This window comes from Cheilinus undulatus, linkage group 6, assembly GCF_018320785.1.
Source record: "Cheilinus undulatus linkage group 6, ASM1832078v1, whole genome shotgun sequence".
NCBI lineage: Eukaryota > Metazoa > Chordata > Actinopteri > Labriformes > Labridae > Cheilinus > Cheilinus undulatus.
The window spans coordinates 46,329,411-46,353,437 of record NC_054870.1 but is presented as its reverse complement, the minus strand read 5'-3'; the positions used below and the strand labels follow the sequence as shown (position 1 = coordinate 46,353,437).

The window sequence follows — 24,027 nt, the reverse complement described above, 5'->3', positions numbered from 1 at the left end:
TTTTCTTCATCTGGCTGCTGGGAAAGTGTTAAAGTGCAACAGGCTTTATAAATATTACATCAAATTCAAATCCCTACTATATCATTACATCAGCACCAAGGTGAAGTTACAGAGCAGCTCCACTGTTTGACCAGGGGAATAAAGGTCTTCTATGAATGGCACCTTAGTGTGTCATTTATGTAGTTATTTTAATATTCCTGTCTTATTATACACACTCACACTTTTCTCTCCATTCCTTTATGTCCTACTTTTCACCCCAAGGAGATTTCTAGAATAAACGCAATATATATTAATTCTGTTCATATCATTCCCTGTCTAACAGCTCACCTCTCTGCTTGCCCTTATTAGCCAGGGCAAATGGAAGCACTCCTCTACAAGCGGGGCATATCTAGGCTGCCTGAAGTCAACCCTTTCATGTAATCCAGCTATGGCTGCGCTATTTTTACAGTGCAGTATGTCATTAGATGAAGGAAAGTAAGCATGAACCTTCATGATGTTCTGCGCAACACATTTTTGGTACCATATGGACTGCAATATGTGAGTTTAAAGAAATAACCAGAGGAAGCAAAATAGCAACAACCTAGGGTTTAATCCAAGATAAATGCTGAGTTTTGATGCTTTTCCTGGCCTCGGCCACACATGAGTGACCGTATCTTATAGCATGCTTGTATTGTGCTGCAGTTCCACAGCATGAGCAGGAGATTGGAGGGAATGAAGCAACATATATGAGGATTATATACTGGCATGCAGGCTGTCTCTCTGACTTATCCTCAAATGCTATAAGGCACCAGAGTACAACAACTGAGCCCAATAACTCAGAAAATAAGCAAGAGGGCACGCCATCACACACACTACTCACTTTGTCGGTTTAATGAGCGGACTGCTTCCCAAACGAAACGATGGCAGGTCTTCTGAGGTTGTGCCCTTCCGGAGGAGAAACTTTTCTGTGAGGTCGAATCCTGCGAATGTGAAAACACAGTGTCAGGATATGCTCATATGTCAAACATGGCTTTTTCGTGCAGCTTATCCAGGACATACCTGTGATTTGTAGGGGCCGATCTAAAACATCAGAAAACCTTTGATCCTCTACGTTCAGGGCTGGACATGAGCCATCTACAAGGGAGCCAAAAAAAGTTAGTTGTGCTGGTAGCAGAGGCTAATTTATATGTTGAACCAGTTTTGACTGGCATTACAGAAGAGCGTATGATAAATTGGATCATGAATTTATTTTCATTTCCAGAGTGCATTTCCCCTCATTTTAAAGAGAAACCTTTAGGAGGCATCCACATCAGAGCAGAAAATCAATTCAGAGTTGATTTTCCAATTAATCTTTAAAACATAAGATTAAACTTTAAAAAATAACTAACAGAGACACGACTCTGAAATTTGATTTAAAGGGCAAGCCTGCATTGCTTTAGTGAAATTAAATGGTAGCTGACTTTATGAATACTGAACACTTTTAAAGGCTGAGGTTTATGGATTTACATTTAAAGACCCTGTAAAGTGAAATCCAACGTTTTTGTCTTAACACTCTAGAAATGTTGGAATAAGGTTGCTGTAAACATGTGAAAACACTGAGATCTACATGTGACTGAATTCTGGATTTAGACCATCAAAAAGTTTTCCACCTTTTTCCTGGCTTGGTTTCATGTGGGCGGGGCAAATATGTGGGCTGGTGATGTCATGAGCCCACAGTGGGGAATGACCCCGCCCCTTTAACACCACAATATAAAATCACAAAGCAGATCATCTCAGTATAGTCTGTTGTTAGCTGATGCCACCGTCTTTATTGAAAGTTAACAGTCATTTTAATGCTGTTTTATTGTTCATTGTGAGGTAAATTTGCCAAATCTATCAGCCACAGGGGTCTATGGATCATTTAAAGCATCATAGCAGAGATTTGAGCCACTAAACAGACTTTTTCTCTTCTTCTAAGGTCAACAAGAGGTCAAGAGACGAAGAGAGAAGAGGTCAAGAGAGTGTTTTCCTCACTTCCAATAGCAGCTTATTCCTCCTGAGTGGGCGTGGCTTCAGCTCATTCAACAGACACGCCCACACCATCCTGGAGCAGATTTTACTGCCTCATTTTTCATGATTTTGAAGCCTAACTCTTTCAACTTAGAAAAATTTTGACTGAAATTTGACCTGGAGGTTCATAACAGAGTGACCTTTCATACAACAAACCTAAATACAGATTTATTTTCACTTTACAGGGTCTTTCAGGCATTGCAAAGGCTGCCTTACCATTGTGCATAAATAATACACAGTATATAAATGTAAGATTTACAGATTTTGCACAACATATTGTAATATTTGTTGTAAAGGTGCACTTTTAATACGTCATCTATGGTATAAAGAGCTTTGACGTGTGCCATCATGACTGCAAGTGTATTCAATTCATTGTGTATTGCCATTAGCCAGTACACCCCCTTTGATGTTTTTCCCTTTTATTGATTTTATAAATCAATCATGGTCAATATAAATTGTCTTTTTCGACACATTTTTAAATCATCTTAAATATCAAAGTGAAAACAGATTTCTACAAAGTAATGTCAGTTAAATAAAAACATGTAATGTTAAAAAGTGACTGCATAAATATTCACCCCCCTGAAGTCATTATATAGTAGAGTCACCTTTGGCTGCAATCACAGCACTGAGTCTGTGTGGATAGGTCTCAGTCAGGCTTGCACATCTGGACACTGCATTTTACTCCATCCCTCTGTGCAAAACTGCTCAAGCTCTGCCGGCTTTCATGGGGATTGAGCGTGAAGATCCCTTTTCAAGTCCGGCCACAAATGCTCTACTGGCAGACACTGAAGACATTTCTGTGTAGCTTTTGCTGTATGCTTCGGGTCATTGTCTTGCTGGAAAATAAATCTTCTCTCAAGCCGCAGTTCTCTTTCAGACTGAATAAGATTGACCCTTTGGGGTTTTCTTATATTTTGATGAATTCATCTGGCCCAATGCAAGGTGCAGAAATGTATCTTTTGTGTTGCACCAATTTAAATGGGACATGTCATGAAATCATCAAAAGCCTACTTTTTAGTACTTTTGCTCAAATATTTGGAGCATCTATTGACCCACAATATGTGACAAAAGCCAACCCAGCCTGATGGTCAATTCTGAATCAGTACTTCTTGTGACATCATAATAAATCATGATAATAATACCTGCCCCTCACCTGGTATCTCCACAGCCATGGTAGCATACTCTGTGCTCGTCTCAGCTCAGCCCACAGAAAACAAGGTTAGGGTGGGAATAAGTTCATTTGCATTTAAAATAACACACCAAGAGCGAGTGTTCAAAGTCAAATCTGCCCCTGGTGCTTGATCCATTTTACATGTTGGTCAAAGCACAGCAGACATTTTCACTCAGACCACAGGGGACTGATGATATCACCAAGCTAGTATAGCTAGCTGCTGATTTGACAACTTCTTCCTGAGTTTTCTATCAGGCTGTTTGGTTTAAGACAACTCTGATTTGTTTACGTGGTCAAATTTGACAGGAAATATCATCAGCATAGTTGTCTTCTAACGTTGCACAGAAGATGGATTGGCCAAATTCCACACCTGTCATCTGGCAAATCCATCCTGCAAAGCTCCAGTCTGAAACAATTGTGCCAGGTCTGAAAATATACTTAACTAATAAGCATCATTTGAGGAGAACAAGGTGGGAGCTACAGGCATGTTTTGCTTGTACTAGGAGAGCAATGCCTGCCACCAGTGTAGAGTTTAGTTTGGATGTAGCTAAAGTATTGGAGCAGTTTGATCAGGACTTGACCACAATTCTTTATTAAAGCAAAGAGCCACTCTGAAAGCTTCTCTTGGCAGAGCCGACCGGCTCGACATGAGTTTTATCCACCAACAAGCTCCAGTGTTCAGAAACTGCAGCAGTGCCAGCCTGTTGAGCTCAGGTCCCAACCAGAGCTGCACATGCCTGACTACCTCAATTTGTCCTGTCACTCTGATTGGCCCATAATGCACGTGACAGACAGAAAGTTAGTCCAATCACCTTTTGAGATTTTTTTTAAAGTCCTGCCCTTCCCAAACACTTTATATGGGCAGTTTCCCAAATGAATGTGAAATATATCCATGCAATGGATATATGAAACAGTCAATCTGGCATGTCAGGTTATGAGTCTTTCATTGTTTCAGAGAAAGATCAGTGAAAAACAGCTCTTCAGATGTTTCAAGTTCAGTTCAAAAGAAGGGACAAGCTTGGCACAAGAACTGAGCCAGAGAGCTGCATTTGTTAGAGAGCAGCTCAAGCCTGAGAGTGAAATGAATTAAATTATTATTGATTATCATGACTCATTGGAAACGTAGACACAAAGAATTACAAAGAAAAACTGAAAACACATTGTAAGTTTTAACTCACGATGATCTAAAGTAAAAAATGATAAAAGTATGAGAACGACTAGAAGTCACTTATACTTAGATGAATGACTTTTTTACTGAGGCATCCTGCTGCTGAAAGACAAAACTTTGTGAATGAAGAGGTCAAGAACAACAAACACATACCTGCTTGTTCAGTCACTACCATTCCAAGAGTGTGAGGAATGGAATTTATAGTCCAAAGGAAAGCAGTCCATCTTAACAAACAAATCATGGCTCTGACACTCAAAGGCTAGTCCACTTGAAAACCTGGGTGGAAACAGAACAGATTTGATGTTACTACTGGGTCAAAATTAGTGTAAAATACAGAACAACAACTGAGAGATGGGATGCTTAATTTTATTTCATTCACTGTAAGAAAGCATGAATTTTCCCTCTGTTTTAATTCACAGCAACACATTCTGTCCACTGCTGCATACCTAATCAGAGACTAACCTTCAACGTAGATACCACAGACCAACAGAGATTCATCAGTCATTAGATATGCTTCATGCATTGAGTCAGCGAGTGAGGGAGAATCGAGTGGTGGGGAAGTTTCAGGACTGAGTGAACTGTCCTGGAAGGATTTTGGATGTGACGGATCATCATCTGACAATGATCCAGTTCTCTTTCTTTGGTGAATCAGCTGTTCAACCTCTGTGGCTGAATAAGACTCAATCAGCATTCTTTACAACAATCAAACCACTCTAGTCATTTTAACCACCAGCAGTTCACCAATACCAATACTGATCATTTACACTTCATGAGACTGATGATTAATAACTGAAACTGATATGCATTTACAGTAAAAATGAGCCATTAGAAAGTTACAGTAATTTCCATGTGATAGGAAATAAACCTGCCATTTAAGAAAAAAGTTGGACTACTTCATTACTATCAAACAAAGATGAATATCCTCCTGAGTCCTGGGCTTGTTTATGATGAGTTTTTAGTTTCTTCAGCGTATTTGGGATCAGAAGGACACGATAAGTTTAAAAGCTCAGCTTTGTCTTTGAACAGAAATTACTTTTGTTACAAAATTACAAAAAATTAAATACATATTTCCATGAAAATGTCTGAAATTTGTCAAACAAATTCCCCCAAACACCTTAACAAAATCCAATGAAAATGCCAAAAAGAAGAAAATTTCTCTCAAAATGTCAGATGAAACCCTCCAAAATACTTTGGAAGGTAATTTAAAATTTCAAAGAAAATTGCCCCAAATATCCAAACAAATTCCCTAAAATATCCATAAAAACTCCTGATCATTCCTTAGCAAATTCTCCCAACATTTCAATCACTTTACCTAATTTCAATGGACTTTCTGGACAATTGTCTCTGAAATTCTGAGAGCAGAAATTGCTACGATGTAATAGGAAAGTCCCATTGTTATGTCCTCATATGTACAGGCAGAGTCTTAGGAGGAAACAGCAGATAGTTGAATGACGTCTAACCAATGAGACGGTGCTGTGGGCGGGAATTTAGGGGAGAATGTGGAGAGTGAAAAGAGAGCCAGAGGCACGACTCACTGTGGAGTAAAAGTAGCACCCTTTAATTCGGTAATCACTGGAACAACATGCAGATAAAGGTAATCAGGCAAATGCCAAATATCTGTCCTGCTGATAATTGTTAGACCCCTACAAATGACAGAAGAGGACACTGGAAACCCCACTGTAGGCTTCTGTGAACGTGCACACACTGTCATGATTTATTGTTCGGTGAATAAACCTCCAGGAGTGCTTGTTTGTCTTTACATCACTGCCATCACCACAGACTCTCCAAAAACAGGCTGTACTTCATAGAGTTGCAACTTCTACTCAAGATTTACGGTTTAAAGTAAGTATAAGTACAAAATCAGCAAAGAGATAAGAGGTACTAAAATATAAACTGACAGCTCCAAACAAGAGCTTTTAACATCAACTGTGACATAGTTAGATTTATTTCACTGGGGCCAGCACTGATATGATCTGTATGTTGGATTCCTCAGACAGCAATGGAAAAAAAGCATCTCTTCTGTATATGGCTGCATGTCTGCTCCATCAATTATCCTTAAACACTCATCCACTGAATCAGATTATGTGCATGTTGTGTTATTGACTCTCCCCCTTCTCTCATACCTGCTCATACGTCCCTAAAGCCTCTGCTTATTTATGTAAAGTCGTTCGAACCCGGGGAAGGCACTTCTGAGCCCCTCATTCATTAGTTTTCATGAACACCTGCCATAAAGTGATGAATGGAGACGTCTATGCAGCAGCTAGATCATTATACTCTCAGCTATGTTTATGTTGAGGTTTCGGTTGTTAGCAGGCGAGTCGAGCCGCCTGTTGTTCTCCGCAGACAGTTTGTAATTCATTAGGTTTGTATGTCGTCACCATGAATGAGCTGGAGAAAGGTTTCGATGCACTTAATGCACTCGAGATACAACAATAAGATTAAGACAACACCTGGAGAGAGAGAGAGTGTGTGCTGTACAGACAGAATAAGTTGGCAAGTTTAAGTTTTGTTCTACTTTGTTTGCCATGAGTGAATGCTCCCATCAGTATTTATTCTTGCACAAAAATAAGATGACTGTTTAAATGCATTTGCAGCACATGGTTGCTGGCTCCTCATGTGTTGTTTGTTAGCACAGCAGCCTTAATCTTTGCTTCTGTAAAGCTCTATTAACACTCTGTTGTGTTTTCATCTGCAAGCTGTCAGCAGCATCTTGATCAAAGGTGACACATGCAAAGATCAAACCTGGAAACCTCCAGTTACAACTAAGTCCTGTGAAGCATTTCACAATACTGCCAAGTGGAATCTTCTGCATTGCTCTCATGCCATGGCAAAGAAGGCAAGATTTTTTTTTAGGGCAGAGTCATCCTGGAGAGCAAGAGTCGGGTCCAAAGTCAGCAGAGCTCAGTCGACTGGTCCAATTCAAACAAAATGCCCTCCGATCTGGAAAGAAAGCCTGTGAATGTGATGCAATGCCAAAATAGTGACGACGATTGAGCCGAAATGCACACAAGAAGTCATTTCATGTGGGCTTTCTTTACAGGACTACACAAGAATAAAGAAACTCTGCAGAAGCAAATACACCACAATTTAATACTTCATACAACTTCAGAGTATTAGTCAGATTTCCAAACAAAAATATGTCAAACAATTGTAAGCCACATCCTCCTGACAAGTCCTGATAAAAGACTTAATTCAAGACATAAAAGGCCAAAAATAAGGCCTGCATCTCTTTGAAAAAGCAAAATAAAAAGTCGGTCAACTTGGTAAGAAAAACTTACCACAAGAAGTAAGATGAACTAAACAAATCAGATTGTTTCACGATGTTCAACTATTTAGCTTGGGCCTTTTTTTGTCTGTTAGTCAGAACAGCTGAAGAGAAACAGGAAATATGGGGTGAGAGAGTGGGGGGGAGACATGCATCGAACAGCAGCAGAATGCAAAAACCTACATCTAAACAAGGGTTTTTGTCACATTCTCAATACAAACATCTAATTTTAAATATTACAAGCAAATTAAAAAGCCTAAATTGCTTGTATTATGTTAAAAAAAAACAACAATAGATGTCTTGCACATCTAAATTAGTTAACACTGTTTATCTCATTTCAACAAACTCAGCAAGTTAAATGCCACTTTAAGAGACGGTTTTACTATTTGAAGCAACTCAGGCCTTATTTATCATGCATTTTATCTAGGAATAAGATATTTACCTGGACTCGTTTGGTGTTTTAGGCTACAAGTAAGAGTTTTATTAGAAGTCAGGCAAACAAATGTGTTAAGATGTAAGTTTTTACAGCGCAGGATCGAGATTTAAGCTTGCAACCAGTGCCACCTGCTAAACCAGCACCCTGCCAGGTTCTTAATCTAGAGATGTCCTTCAAAAAAAGGCAATCCAAGGCACATTTTAGGACTCAAAATGTCTTGCTTATGCAACTACTGCCTAATGAGATGAACAGAGAGCACCTAGTGACTGGAAAGACCCACCAGAGCTTCCACTCTTGGTCTTTGGCCTTATATTATTCTTTCCTATCTTGAAATATCATTTTAATCTGGACTTGTCTGATGAATGTGATCTGGGACAAGTATAATGGATTTTTTTTAACAAATTAGACGAAAACGAAGGATGCAAGATATTGGATTTTTGCCGACATCCGATACTCTGATCCCTCATTTTAGCCGATACAATGCAGAGGTGTCTTGTTTCGTTGTTAAGTAGTAAATTTCACCAACAGTCTGGTTTTAAAACAAGCATACAAGACAAGAAAAATGTAACTCTATACCCAGTAGATGCCAGGGCTGCATGATTTGACAAAATACTCTAATTGCAATTATGCACTTATTTTCCGGGTTCCTTGCCTCGTGTATTTTTTAACAAAAAAGAGCAATTAATCATTCAATGTTATGACCAACACAATATTAAACAGACGAAACTGAGACTAAAAATATAAATAAAATTGGGATTGTTTTGATTCATGTTATAAAATGCATTTTAATTATTGCATCAAAGGGATTGATCATTTTCATGCCATTGTCATTTTGATTGAGAAAAAAAAAAAGTCAGATTTTTTTAAAACTTTTCTTGGAAATTGAATCTTGAATGATTGCCTGATGAGTAGAGCACAACATCTTTGCTGCAAAAACTGTGTTAAATTTGTATTGTGACACACATATCGGGTTGAACAAGCATTGCATCTTCTGTGATTTGAAAAGTGCAGTAGCCAGTGTGTGATTTCATCTCAATTTTGATGAATTTTTTCAGCCCTACAGATGCACATTCATGAATGAAAAACTAAAAGGTATTCCTTTTGATAACATATACAATATGGGCAAAGTGTGTTTTCAGTAGTTCTAGTAAAACCAAACTTCATCAGCCTTTTTTGAGAGGCCCAAACAGAAACTTCAGATCATGCTGACTCCAGCTGCACAATTTAGGAAAATAATCTAATTGTGGTTTTATTGCAATTTAAAATGCAAGTTCCTCATCTTATGTTTTTCTCAACAAACAATCAATAAAAACAACACTTTCAAAAACAAGGAAAGTGGGATTATTCTAGAAAATTATTGTAGGTTTTTCTAGAAAAATAACCACACTCTAATTGCCCAGCCCTAATGCTGACTGGGGATGGGCATTTCATTAATAAATCAGATGAAGTTGCAATATGGTCTGCTGCAATTTAAAAATCGTAGAGGGTGCAATATTTCTTCAGCCTGAAATTTGTGTCAAAATACCAGATTAATTTTTTTTTTTTTTTTTTTTTTGCAGCAGCAGCAGCAGCAGCAGATGTTCAGCACTACTTATGCAATTATTCAAGTGCCATTTTTTAAATAGTTCACAGAAAATTCTACTGTCTTGATTTTTGTACATTTTTCTTACTGAATATGTGAATGACATAAAAATGATCACTACGTTCAACCTTCAATACAATTCACGTCCAATTTGAGTCAAAATCATCACATTCAGATATTTTTTCAAACTATTCAGTCTTAGTTTAATTAATATTGTATTGGTTATAATATAGAATGATAAATTGCTTGTTTGTTGGAAAATACATAAGACGAGAAACTTAAGAAATAACCACATATCAAACCACAATTAAATACTTGGCAAAAATATCGTAACTACATTATTTTCCCAAATCGTTTAGCCCCAATGCTGACAGACAGTGGGCTCTGTAGAGCACTGAACACAGTTTTAATGGAGCTTATACTTTCAAAGTAAAACTGATTCTACTAACTAAACAGCAAATGTGCAGGGTTAGTCACTGAGACAGTCCTGACAATGGCTTAAAAACAATAAAATATCCAAAACTAACTTTGAATTTCAAAGAACACACTTTAAAATAGTTAAACACTGTGACCATGCTTAACCATTTCAATATCTTTATGCATACATACTCACATAGAGCTATGTTTGCATATTTTGTGCAATATTTCATACAAAGATACTCGTATGTATGCTTTTCCGGAGCAATAATACATGCATAAACACATCTGTAAATGCAAACTATGTGCAAGAACATTAGCACTTTAACTAAGCAAGCCAGTCTCTTCTTTATGCACACTCATGCTCATGTGCAATTATCAGCACACTTGCACTTAAGCACTACAGCACTTTACCATCTGCCTTATGCACTTTAACTAGAATGGTCACTTTATTCCAATCAAAGGTCATGCAGTAACCTACTGTATTGTTATATGTGGGTCTTTGTATTTTATTGTACTGTCTATGTGTCTGATTTTGGTGTTGTCTGATTTTTATGTAGATTTTTAATGTCCTTTTGTTGTTTATACCATCAACCTGCCGGGGAATACAGATGGAAATTAGCCTATGGCTACAATCTGGCACATTTACATGCCCATGTCCATTAATGTGCATTGTCCCATGTAATAAATACATAAGTTAGATTAAATTAAATGATGAAAAATAAACCTCAGCCATGGTTGGGTTGTTGTTCCCCCAGTCTAATGCTTCACCTAATAAGATGAAACTCTGTGGTACATTTGCACATTCTGCTATGGATGACTGAGACACTGGCTGTAAATCTCAGCAGCTCTTATCTATATCTATTGATATGATGCCTTTAATACTACACATCCTAACAAAGTTAGCTTTTGCCTTGAAGTTTCACAAAAGGGTGAAACTGAGTAAAACACAAATTTTCTGATCATTCTCCTATCAAAAAAATACAGCTTGGATGTGTTTTCATCCAAATGACATGAAGCAGCGAGGACACCTCTTAGAGTCTAAACCAAAGCAGAAGTACAGTCGACTATTCATATGGAAATAAAACTCATTTATTAAAAGGACTTGTCTGCAAATTCTGTGCGCTGCCAGAGAAACGTTGATAACTGAATAAGAGGGGGAAATATAAAAGAAATCACATTCAAGTGGGCTGAAAAATGATTTAGACTTTCTTTTGAATTACACTCTTAAAGCAAAGTGGGATATGTTTCTAATCTCCCAGAAAATTAAAGGGCGATACATATTTCATAACACCTTGCTTTGTGAAAAACAGTTTAGGTCAAATCCGTCCTTCCTGGTGCACATTCATCTACCTCCACTTGGGAACAAGTGGCTGAAGACAGAACTGAGTTATGCACTTGACCTCTGCAGAACACAGCACAGGCACAACACATTAAGCTAATTTATACGCTCACAGTCCCACATAGTGTACTATCTTTAATGATCCTCTTTCTTTAACTGCCCCCTCTTTATGTTAATTAATTTTGCATCAATAATTAATTCTGATCCATATGCTGAGGGCACTTTTCTTTCTCCCACTGGATCATAAAGTTTTGCATGCAGGCCTACAGTATCATGGCGCATGGAGATGAAGTGACCATGCCTCTGACAACTACAACCATGCATGGGCTGCAGACAAGCAGCACTACAGAGGTATCACATTCCTTGTCTGTGTGAAGCCGATATGTTATTCCTGTTATTTCTGCAAATGCATGCAGTACATGCAGCTCTGAAGCCAAGTGCTGCACTTACAGATATTTCAGATTCATCTTTACATGATTTATTCTTATTACTGGGGATTCTGCTGGAGTTTAAGTGAGCCCACAAGTTATTTTACCAGGCTGCTCGACCTGTATGGATTTTAAGCTTACATTTAAACATGATTTCAGTATTTGGAGGTTAGTATGGCTCACTTTTCATAGTTTTAGAGAAGTAGCTGACAGTGTTACTCTACCCTGTGTCTCCATCATTCATTCAGCGGTAATAACTTCACTATGCAATATTCAAAGAAGCGTGTTTCTGTGCGCCACCGCTGATTGGCTGGGCGATTTTATTTTTTAATAATTACGGAACGAAGCGTTTGATTTTCTTTCAGTGTCTCGCTGCATTTCTCACTTTGCTGTTTACAACAAGTGATGCAACCCAGTATCCATGTTTACTGCTGCGGAGCGTTCAGGAATCAGAAATAACCTGTTTAAAACGCGTGCGTCCTGGTTAGCGGACAAGTTGGAGACACCAAACCATGCGTAAAAATTAACACCGAAACACCACGCGTAAAAGCACTCCATCCCAAGGGTGTTTCACTGTGTTTCCACGCTGATATTAACATTTAATCGATATAGAGTGTAATTATTTTTGCTCTTGGAGTACTTACAGCTGCTGAGAAAGTTTCCTCTAGGGTAAAAAGAAATCAAAAACAGCCATAAAAGCATAGTCCATGTGTGATTACGATCAAGCTGATTCCGGATTCCAGGACTTGGAAATAAAAGTCACAGTGGGATCGCCTGCTAGATCGCGGTCCTTATTAGTTGCACCGAGTGGCCCTCCCACTCTGTCATTATTACTGAAATGCTCTGACACAGACTTCAGCAAACAAGCGGAGAGCGCGCGCTGAAAGCTTTCATATTAGGGGAAATAAATGCCCGCAGGGGGCTCGAGCAAACTCTCCTGTTGAACGAAGCCAGGTGCACGAATTAAGTAGTGTTTGATGTGTTATCCTCTCATCAAATTCTCTGAATGCTGAGCTGAATTCTCCTGTATTTGCTTTGCCTTTTAAGTGGCTTCAAGTGTGTTATTAGTTGTGAGAGCATACAAAAGCATACAAAAAGTCTTTTAACACCTACTCCATCTTAATAGAAGTAAAGAAAAGTAAAGAAAGGCCATCTCGCCTGACTGTACAGCATGAAAAGGCACAGATGTGTTAGGAACAGAATGGGCTGAAGACACAGGGGCGGAGCAGAGGGGGGAAAAGGGGGCCCCAGTGGAGAAGGGGGGCCTGTATATGTCCTAAAGGCTGTGTCCAAACCTGAACACTTCTATTCATACTAAATTTGGCGGAAAATTAAATATGCAGCAATCCCCAATTCTGAAAGTTCTGAAAGGCAGCCAACACCAAAGATTTACCCCTCAGGGTCATTTATTCATTTAACTGTCCAAAAGATTATCTCTGCTCTGCTCCTGATTTCATACCAGAGTAGAAAGTTTATCTTTAACAAAATCATGCTGATAATAATTACCTCTGCCAAGGAGGTTATGTAAACAGGTGGGTTTGTTAGTTTGTTTGTTAGTAACATAACTCCAAAAGTAATGGACAGATTTTCATGAAATTTTAAGGAAATGTCAGAAATGGCATAGGGAGGAACTGATTCGATTTTGTGAGTGATCCAGATTAGCGTCTGGATCCAGGAATTTTTTTAAAGAATTCTTTACTATTGGGAGATAGGGCTAATGGCAGAGGTCTGCGCTGTTACCACTTTGCACCAGGAGATGGCGGACATGCAGCATTTTTGGGTGTGTTTCTATTCAAAGTTTTGGAGCTTATAGAGTTTGAAAGACGTACGCCTGGTCGAGGAGACAAGTCGGAGCGTAACAGAGAGAAAGACAGCGAATTGTAGTGAGAATACTCACAATGCTGGGAGGAATAGAGGAATATTCACCCTCTGCCATGACTTCCAGTCGTCCGGTGAGACCATGGGTGAGACTGTCAGTGCATCTGTTGGCATTGGCAGGCAATGCTTCCACCGTGACAGTCCACACTTGGCAAAGCCAATGTTTGCCTCAGCGTGTCTCCACCCCACCAGGGAGGGAGTAATCAGCGAATCAAATTTTGGGAGTGATCCAGATCACCGTGTGGATCCAGGAATGTTTTTAAAGGATTCTTCACTACTGGGAGATTGGGCTAATGGTGGAGATCTGCACTCTCTGAGTGCTTTTCTAGTTTTGTCTGTGACGCAGTATTATGGTATGAATTTTGGCCAAGCAGTCATTTCTCTGAAGTAGTACTATTTCCTTTTCTTACCTATATTCGGTTAACTTGAAGAATTTTTTCTAAATTATGTATGATTCAGAGACAGCTTTTATTCATTTGTTAACTTCTATTACTTCATTTAATAACTGGCATGCGTGAAGAGCACCAACCAGTATATCAATTAGCCAGTTTAAACGCCTACATTCAGAGATCATATTTGACGGCGAAGGATTTACATGCTTGTTAAACTAATTATATATCATTTTTTAAAAGCACAGGTCTGGAACTCCAGTCAACTGCAATGAAGCCTCCAGCCACTAGTGGCTGCTGCAGCTTCAGTTTATACCACTGCCTACCTGCTAGAGCTTTCCCCTTGGCACTTTGCTGGATGAAAATTTAAAAAGCTTACTGGTGGCTTGGCAGTCAGCATACCACAGGAACAGAGTGGTATGGCAGTGTTTTGAACAAGAAAGTGGAAATAAAGTTGTGTGTCGGCTGTTGATGGTTATACTCATGTATAACTCACCCACAGTGAAGAGTGACCACATGGAGCACATTATTATCCTGCAAAAAGGAAATAAGGCTGGAAAAGTTAGCAGCTAATTTTAGCCACACTTTACTAGGCATGGCAGCCTCACAACATATATCCACTAACAATGGCTCTGTGATGACTTTGACTGTTTTGTGAGCTTTTTCTCCTCTTTAGACCAGTCAGTAACTGATTTTTTTTCATTGTGATTTTGATTCAGTTTAAGAGAAAACAAACATTTTTTAATGTGGATGATTAATTAATTAAAGGCTTGTATTTATATAAGAGAGAGGGAGGATAACCAGTGGCTGATCTAGCTTGGCTTTTGGCGAAATAGCGATCTCATCTTAACAGATCTGAGAGTATTAAATTGGGCAGGAACTTTCAGCCCTGCTTCCTGTCTCTCCTCATAGCTTATGTTTTTAACGCTATAATTAGTCTGCTAATTAAATCAGTGAAGGAAATATCATCATTCTTTAGAAGTTGTCTGATTTTTACATTGCTAAATGTTGAGTCTTCTTCCTTCTCTTCTTGTCCTCTCCATCAGTGGAACCCTCTTTCTTTTCTGTTACTAGACACAGCAACATAACGCACCTTAAAGGTCGAATCCAGAGTTTGTGGTCGGGTTTTCCTGGGCCCAGCCTGAAAAAGTAGGACTGAAAAACTAGGGGGTGGCAATGGGCAGCCTGGAAATCTGATTGGCCATCCCAAAATCCTAACTATGATTGGCTCTGTACTTTGCCAAAGGTGAAACTTAAACTTTGATAAGTTTTGCAGGCTGTGCTGCAGGCTGCTTGTAGCACATTTGCTTTTGTTAGTACTTGAAATTGTGAATTCTGACATCTTTAAAAGTCCTTAAAAATTGAAGCTAAGATGACTTGTAGTATATGTTGTCACTGTTAGCTACTTAAAAACAACTAGAATGTCATACACATGAATAAAACATCTGAAGGGTGGATAAATTTCAGTTTGAGGGGGAAAAGATGTTTAAAAGTGCCAACATATTCTGGCCTCATGCTGCATCAGGTTCCCAAAATGCTTTGCATGTGGCTCCTGTCTGCTAGAAGCACAAGATGGAATACATTAACACTTTTAAAACAGGTTTTCTCCATCAATATGTGAAATTCATCAATGAAAATGAAACTTTGGTTTACTGTTTAGTACCTTAACCTTACAGACCTTGATTAAAGACCCTGTAAAGTGAAAATGAATCTTTGTTTAGGTTTGTTTTATGAAAGGTCACTGTGTTATGAACTACTAAATCAAATTGCAGTAAAAAGAAAACATCTCTAAGTTTATGAAATTAAGCTTCAAAATCATGAAAAATGAGGCAATAAAAGCTGCTGCAGCATGGTGTGGGCGTGTCTGTTGAATGAGCTGAAGCCACGCCCACTCAGGAGAAATACAATCCTCTCAGACTTAAAAAGTGTTACAACCTGAATGCTGACCTTATGATGAGAGTTCAGCTGCCTGGATCTGTGCCAGAGAAGAGACAAAGTCTGATTTCTGGCTCAAATCTCTGTTATGATACTTTAAATGATCCATAGAATAGACCACTGTGGCTGATAGATTTGGTAAATTTACCTCACAATGAACAAAAAAACAGAATTTAACTGACTGTTAACTTTCAATAAAGGCAGTGATATCAGCTATAAACAGACTGGACTGAGATGAACTGCTCTGTGATTTCATATTGTAGTGTTAGAGGGGTGGGGTCATTCCCACTGTGGGTTCATGACATCACGAGCCCATATATTTGCTCCACCCACATGAAACCAAGCCAGGAAAGGAGTGAAAAACTTTCTTACAGTCCAAATCAAGAATCAAATCATATATAGATGTCAGTATTTTCACATTTTTGCAGCAACCATATTCCAACATATCTAGTGTGTTAAGACAAAAACTTTGGATTTCACAAAAAATTATAGCAGGAAACAGAAGTGGGTGGAGCACAATGCTGCAAAGGATCACCACTTATGCATCGTTACTCTGCGAGGCTGTAGATTACCGATTGAAAATAAAATCATTACAGATGTCTAACTGCGCATATTTCCGGATAACAGATGTCTGCAGCTAGGTTCCTCCCAACTAAATGGTTAGATTAGGATCCCTTGGTAGTCAACACCAGAATTACAGATTGGTTAAACTGGTTCATAATAATTATAACATTAAAACTAATGTTTTTATCAGTTCAGGTCACAATTCTGTTGGATTGCTCTGTCCAACTATACAGCAGTCACCTGCCACTAGTAGCCCTTCTGAATGACTGCTGCCACGCTGTTTTATAACCTGATGTAAACAACAGGGAACTAATGGCATCTCTCTGGAACAACTTTGGTGTAGAAAAGATTGTCAAGAGGCTTTGTCACTCAAGCGCTGAGTGATAAGATTCAACCCAGGAATGCAGATCTTAACCTGGAAAGAGGATTGCAGACTGACCATGCTTGCACCGCTAACTTTAGCCACATTCTGTAAACCTTTTGCGCCCTCACAGTATGAAGTTAGTTTACAGAATGTGTTTGCTTGACTTTAGACTAGTCTGCTTAATGCAATTATAATTTGTTGTAGTCGGATGTCAAACTTTTCCACTACCCTGCATGAGTCACTGCACAGTTGGGTCACCCAGTCAAAACAGCCTGGCTACACTGCTGTCAAGTGAAGCCAAAGCCATATCCCTGGTAATTACTGCATATACAAAACACAGCAAACACAGTTTTCTGTGTTTTCTATACACATTTATGCAGTTACTTCAGGGCAAAATCAGTGAGTGAAAATTAGAATATTCCAAGAAATGTAACTGTCTCAGCTCAAGCACATTTACTCAAAAATTAGCAGTATTTATGTACATTTACTTCATTATTGTCCACCACTTCACTGTCATTTGTGTGTTGGAGGTGGTTAAGGTACAGAGGCTGTTGGAGGTGTGAGATTTTTTCCTGTGAAGACAGAGTAAAGTCACGGCTCTGAGCTGTAAAAGCAGGCATACAGCAGCACACTTACTATTTTAGTCTGAAGACATGCTGCAATTCTACCCCGGTATATGGCTTCAACATACACTCTACTCTGTTATGTGGCGTTCACATACGCCTTCATCAGAGCACTGTACATAATAAAACATGTCTGCTGAAGCTGAATGAAGGTTAAAAGCACAGGTACTTTGCTCAGGAATTTCTTGAAACAGCACACCCACAGATCGAGACACCCGGTCCACACAAACAGGTGTTGAGGCTCCACACACACAAATGTTTGGACAGATGATTGCAGAGCGCCCTCCCCGTCACACACAGAGGAACACACACACACAAAGACACACACAGACGTCGTTTTCAGCAGTGATTAAAGCAACAATGAGATTTCAGAAGTAGCAGATGGCAATATTCTTTGTCAAACATTGTTCAAACATTTCTTTTAAGTGTTGGTTGCAGCATTTTTCAGTCCTTCTGTTGTTCTTTGCTTTTGTTGCAAGTGAGGAGTGAATTACTTTAATCTCAAACTGAATAATCGCTGCCTTTTTCTCAGTAAACATTCATGACAGGCTGTGTGTATAGCAGTTTTCTTGAGCTCAAATCCCACTGGACTGTATTGTCTTTTATAAGTGATTCAGCAAACTCAAATCTGAGCTGTGTAGACTCTCTGTGTATCCTATCAAATTTCATCTTATCATATGAAATAGCACAGTGGTTCTCAACTGGTGGGTTGGGGCCTAAAAGTGGGTCGCATAACGGTGGAAGGAAAAAAATGTCAAAAGTCTATGAATTGTTTTATTTATTTTTCTGTAGTTCAAGTTTTTGACGGCAGAAATGAAACATCAAAGTTCTAGACTGATTTCTATTCGGAATTATTCAGGAATTTTCTCTAGAATTCATCGGGAATCTGAGACTTTTTCATGCAAACTCTTTTAGGAAACTTGAGGTAAATTTACTACAAAGGTTTTTCATTTCTCCTTTAAAAATCCTGTGAAGTGAAAACAAATCTGTATTTTGGGTTGTTGTATGACAGGTCACTGTGTTATGAACCACCAGGTCATCTTTCAGTCAGATAAAACATCTCTAAGTTTAGAAAATTAAGCTTCAAAATCATGAAAAACAAGGACTTTCGGTGTTCCTGTCTTTTCCTGTCTTGGTTTCATGTGGGGGCGGGGCAAATATATGGGCTCGTGATGTCATGAGCCCACAGTGGGGAATGACCCCGCCCCTCTAACGCTACAATATAAAATCACAGAGCAGTTCATCTCAGTCCAGTCTGTTTATAGCTGATATCACTGCCTTTTTTGAAAGTTAACAGTCAGTTAAATGCTGTTTTTTTTTTGGTTCATTGTGAGGTATCTGGAAAATCTATCAGCCACAGTGGTCTATAAAACATCATAACAGAGATTTGAGCCAGAAATCTGACTTTGTCTCTTCTCTGGCACAGAACCAGGCAGCTGAACTCTCATCATAAAGTCAGCATTCAGGTTGTAACACTTTTAAGTCTGAGAGGATTGTATTTCTCCTGAGTGGGCGTGGCTTCAGCTCATTCAACAGACACGCCCACACTATGCCCACTCCATTTTGAAGCTTAATTTCATAAACTTAGAGACATTTTATTTAACTGCAATTTGATTTGGGGGCTCATAACACAGTGACCCATCATACAACAAACCTAAATACAGATTTATTTTCTCTTTACAGGGTCTTTAAGGGGTTAACTTTGTTTTGAAGTATCTCTTTAATTTTTTTTTACATGCAGTTTTCAAAAGGGCACATCATTCTGTTGGAGAAAATAATTTTCCAATATTTGGAAAAGATTAAACTGTTCCGTACCATTATTAGATTACGGTGGCAGCAGACTCCTTCATTGTCCTCCAAACTCTTAAAAAAAAAAAAGAAAAGTGACCCAGTGGTTGAAAACATTAAGTTCTCTGTGATGTGTCTGTTCGATTTAAACAGAGTGACCCTTTAAGGTGAGGGCAGGATCGGGGCTTGGCGAAATAATGAAAAGGTATTAAGAGCCTTGACAGCCATTTACCAGCACCTTCACATACGCCCTTTAAACCATAACTTAGATTTCTGCTTTCTTATATCAAATATGTGACATTATTGCTCCTGAAAACGCATTTGTCATCAACTTCTGCACACGATTAAAAGAAGGATATGAGGTAGGTTATGGAAAATGAAGTAAATGGTTAGCAAAAGTGAATCAGTGTGTCTAAAAACACTTCTGTGTAATGACAAAACTATTTCATCCTGTTATACTAACACTAAGACAACTTTTCATTTGAGAGGAGCATCGTGTCTTCCACTGACATCACATTTATTCACAAACACCTAAACTTGTGTGCCTTTGCTCTCACTGGCGAGATGGATTGCGTGTCGGCCTGCAAGTCAATGACAAATGCAGCCCACCAATCACTGAATCAAGGTACATTTCTCCAAGCTGATCTAACTGGAGTGACATCTTATAAACTACAAGGTTCTGGGAGCTGACAGGAAACTCTAAAATACCCTGGGATTTATCTTTGTTTGAGAAATGGTCTATGAAACAATTTAGAGTTGAATAAACAGAAGAACACCACTAAAAATAATCTGAAATATAGAAAAGCATTTTAATTAGGATGCAGGTTTGTTGGCTTTAACTGGCTCACATTCACTTAAACAACAGCAAAACCAAGATTTATGAACAATTCTTAATTTTAAGATATTCTCAGCTCTTTTCTCTTCTCCATGCTTGGTGTGACACACACAGGCACACAACACAAAGGTTGAGTCAACTTATATATATTCTAACTGGCTTCAGGTGTGATTTCCAGATTGCCAGCACCTGTTACTGCCACAGGTGAGTTTAAATGAGCATCACATGCTTGAAATAAAATGATTAACCCACAGTTTTAAAAGGGTGCCAATCATTTTGTCCGGCCCATTTTTGAGTTTTGTGTAAAATTATGTCCATTTTGGTTTTTTCCTTCTGCTTTTTTGTGTTGTTCCAATGCACATAAATAAAATAAATGTGTGTACCAATAACATTTGTAATTGCAACTACTTCTGGGAGAAATGGTGTATTTTCTGAAAAATTCCAGGGGTGCCTATACTTTTGTCCATGACTGTTTGTCTAAACTTGTTAAAAATAAACACATGGCCTTTTTTTAACAGTACAACATGCTCTGCTTCACTATTCTTGCCCTCTGCTTACAGTATTATTGTGAAAAGCCATGTTGTTGGTTGGCTGCTTCTCCCAGAGCAAAGACAGATTGTGTAGGTGTCTTGTGCCAAACCTGCATTGAAAAAAAACAGGTGACATGCAGTAATTTGTTAGCTGGAATTGAGGATTTGTGCTTCCTCCACACCACCCTTACAATCCTCAATAAATCACAAGCTGTTGTCAAAAGTTTTCAGGGTATTTCTCTGCCGATTGGAGATGGTTTTCTGGGGTTATTTGGATTATCCAGGATATTGTTTTCAGAAAATAAACAGCTGTTGATGTGTTTAATGGTGTCCACAGCTCAAACTTAATTGTGTTCAGATAATCTTTACAGTGCCAGACAAAAACCTCAGCACCTTCCGAACTCAGTGTTTCAGTTTGGATCATCACTGGCTGAGGATTGGGAGTTTTGTACCACATAAGCCATTATAAGCAATCAGTCTGCCTACTGAATGTTTTTCATCTTCTAAGTATTTGATGACACTGAATCCAAAACAAATTAAATTATAAAAGAATAAAAAAAATCCACAATTTACACCACTTTTAGAGAGAGTCTTAGCTTACTTGTAGTTATAGATGCTGGAACATTAAGGTATAGGCTAAACCAGATTTAAGAGGTTAGAAATCAGTCCTAAAACAAAAAATGTCATTGCTTTTATAAACACAGTTTATAAAAGCAGTTCATGAGTCTTTAGACCCCATTAAAATACCTGAGAGTGCCACTGAAATACTGTTTTCATGGCATTTAAGCTTTATTACATGCCTCTCACTTCTGTGAAAAGTCAGATAATAAAGTAGATTGGGGGGATACAAGAGACGGCCCTGCTTTCTCTGACCCCAAGACATAACATTTACATGTTTGGTAACCTTGAGACATGAAAAGTATTTAAATGTTTAATGTCAGAGATTGTCCTTTTAGAGGTTGTTTTTCTTTATCCCTGTAATTTTGTCAGTGCACCTGAATCATTAAATGTCTTATTCACACAAACAAAGTGCTTAAAAGAGAGGGCAGTTTGTGTTTTCCTTATTGTTCTACATTTAAGAGTTCTGCATAAATGAAAAGCCAAAAAAGACATACCTGCCTTCATAAAACTCACCAGGAAAAACTCTGAAACTCCCGGTGTTCATCTACCGCTGTCAGAGCTTAAATGCACAAAACTTTCAAAATTAAACCAGATGTATTTATAGAACGTATCGTCTCCCTGCATATTTTTAAAATAAAATCTAATCTAATTACTGAATGTCATATTTTTTTTACACTCGCTATTGATTTTTATAGTTGCGACAGGTGATGAACGGTGAAATATGTTCAGAGGGAAATAATAAGCTTATTGAGACTGTGATTAAACCTTTAAATTCAAGGAGCTGATTTAAATATTTCATATAGGACAAAATAAACACATATTCCTGCTTGCATTGGTCTGAGACAATGGTGGCATGCATGCAAGACAAATGAAGTAACAGCTACAATGTATGCCTAAAACAATGAGCCGCTTTACTTTTTAACATCTTCATTTGTATTTAAGGCCATCCTATCATTTTACAACAGAAAATTGCACTGCACATCTTTACACAGTGTAAGAGCCTACAATAATATTGTTTTAGTATTAATGTTAATGTATTAATCCTTCCCTAATTGTACAGTACTATAGGCTGAAATCCCTATGTAGCTAAACCTCTATTTATATCTATTGCTGTTTTAGCATAGCATGTGCATTCTGATTTTTTCTTACTTCTAAACATCAGTCAACATTTAGCCTACGTTGTCATTCCAGTTTTTCTTTCAGTTTTGTACACGTCAACTACACAGCCAAATTAGGACTCAGAGTGTGTATCATATATGTCATAGACCTACTTACACAGTGTTGTTCCACCTACATTTTTCAAGGTTGTGGCTCATTTTAAAACAAATGATGTTGTTTGTTTACCAACTGAGCTCTATGTGTACTCAGGGTGATTTATCATGTCTTATTCAAAAATAACAATGGAGGAAGAAAAACCACAAAAACAGAAAATGATACAAGGTTCTGTTCAACTTTATGATGTGCCACCCCTCGACATGAGGGACCCATCATATTGTGGACACCCCCTCCCACCTGCCCACCCACCCCCAGGTAGGCTCTGAACAGTGGACAAGATGCACAAAACAAACAGACTCGGCTCTTTGCCTGAGAGCTGGACTGGAAAAAACAACCTCATTTAGTCGTCTTCTGCCCTGCATTCACGATATGTCACAGGGGTGTCAAACTCAAGGCCCGGGGGCCAAATCTGGCCCACGGTACAGTTATACCCGGCCTGCAAGACCAGTAATATTTTAGTTATAACTGGCCCACAAGTAGATTTCAGATGCAGATTTCTACAGTATAAAAATGTATTTAACATCAATGATTTAAAATATCCTTAAGTGATAAAAATATGAAAAGGTAAAGAGTAGAAAGAATTATTACTTTAAATTAAATATACTATATATACAACTATAAATAATTACTTTGTTTGTAATATTTTGATCTTTAAGATTCACAATTTTAAATTTTCAGTCATATTTTCACCTTTTATACTTGAGATTTTAAATGTAAGCTCAAATTTTTACATTTAAACTCATTATTTCCAGTTTTATCTTATATTTTGTGTGGTAGATGTGGATTTTTGGTCCCAGAATGCAGACCAGATGTGACAAAGTTTTAAAAGGTTAATTGAACACAGATGAAAATAGTGAGGAAGGGGGGAATCCAGGTATCCATGGAAGTGAGGGGCTTCAGTGAGAGAGAGTGCGCTGGGTTTGGGCTGGTGCGAGGCAGGGATAGAGGCACTGGAAGAGAGGAGGACACAAATGGTTAGTCTCGAGATATCGCAGGAAAAGATTCAAAATTACTCAGAATTGCTTATGAGAACAGTTTGAGAGAGGAGCTGAATACCACTGACAAAAGGGTTGGATACTCTGGCACTGAGGTGAGTCTGAGCAGCAGATTTAAGGAGCACTTGATTGAAGAGCTGCGTCAGGTACGACCAATCAACCCCAGCGCTGACAGGGGGAAGAGAGCCTCAGGGAAGCACAGTGAAGTTAGTGACTCTCAACCAAAACACCGGAACAGGAACTTGCCAAAATAAAACCAAAATAAACCCAGTGCAAACCAAGACCACCACAATTTTTACCTTTTAAACTCATGATTTCCAGTTTTATCTCATAATTTGACCTTTGAAACTTATTATTTTGAATTTTGTCTCTTATTTTGACTGGTAAAACTTA

At 38.4% G+C, this 24,027-nt stretch overlaps 1 protein-coding gene across 6 annotated transcripts in view; it reads right to left on the bottom strand.

The window, feature by feature from the left end:
- Positions 1–12,618, bottom strand: part of LOC121510817 (collagen alpha-1(XIX) chain-like) — a 281,327-nt gene extending 268,709 nt beyond the window's left edge. For all 6 annotated transcript variants that reach the window (XR_005991990.1, XM_041789059.1, XM_041789062.1 and 3 more), the window contains exons 1-4: positions 12,482–12,618; positions 4,521–4,643; positions 1,039–1,113; positions 860–959 (exon numbers count right to left, since the gene is read on the bottom strand). Coding sequence is in view for 5 of the 6 variants with exons in the window: in XM_041789059.1 (XP_041644993.1) it covers positions 860–959; positions 1,039–1,113; positions 4,521–4,608 (263 nt within the window). In the remaining variant the exon portion in view is untranslated. The remainder of the gene's footprint in view (positions 1–859; positions 960–1,038; positions 1,114–4,520; positions 4,644–12,481) is intronic.
- Between the last annotated feature and the right edge of the window lie 11,409 nt (positions 12,619–24,027).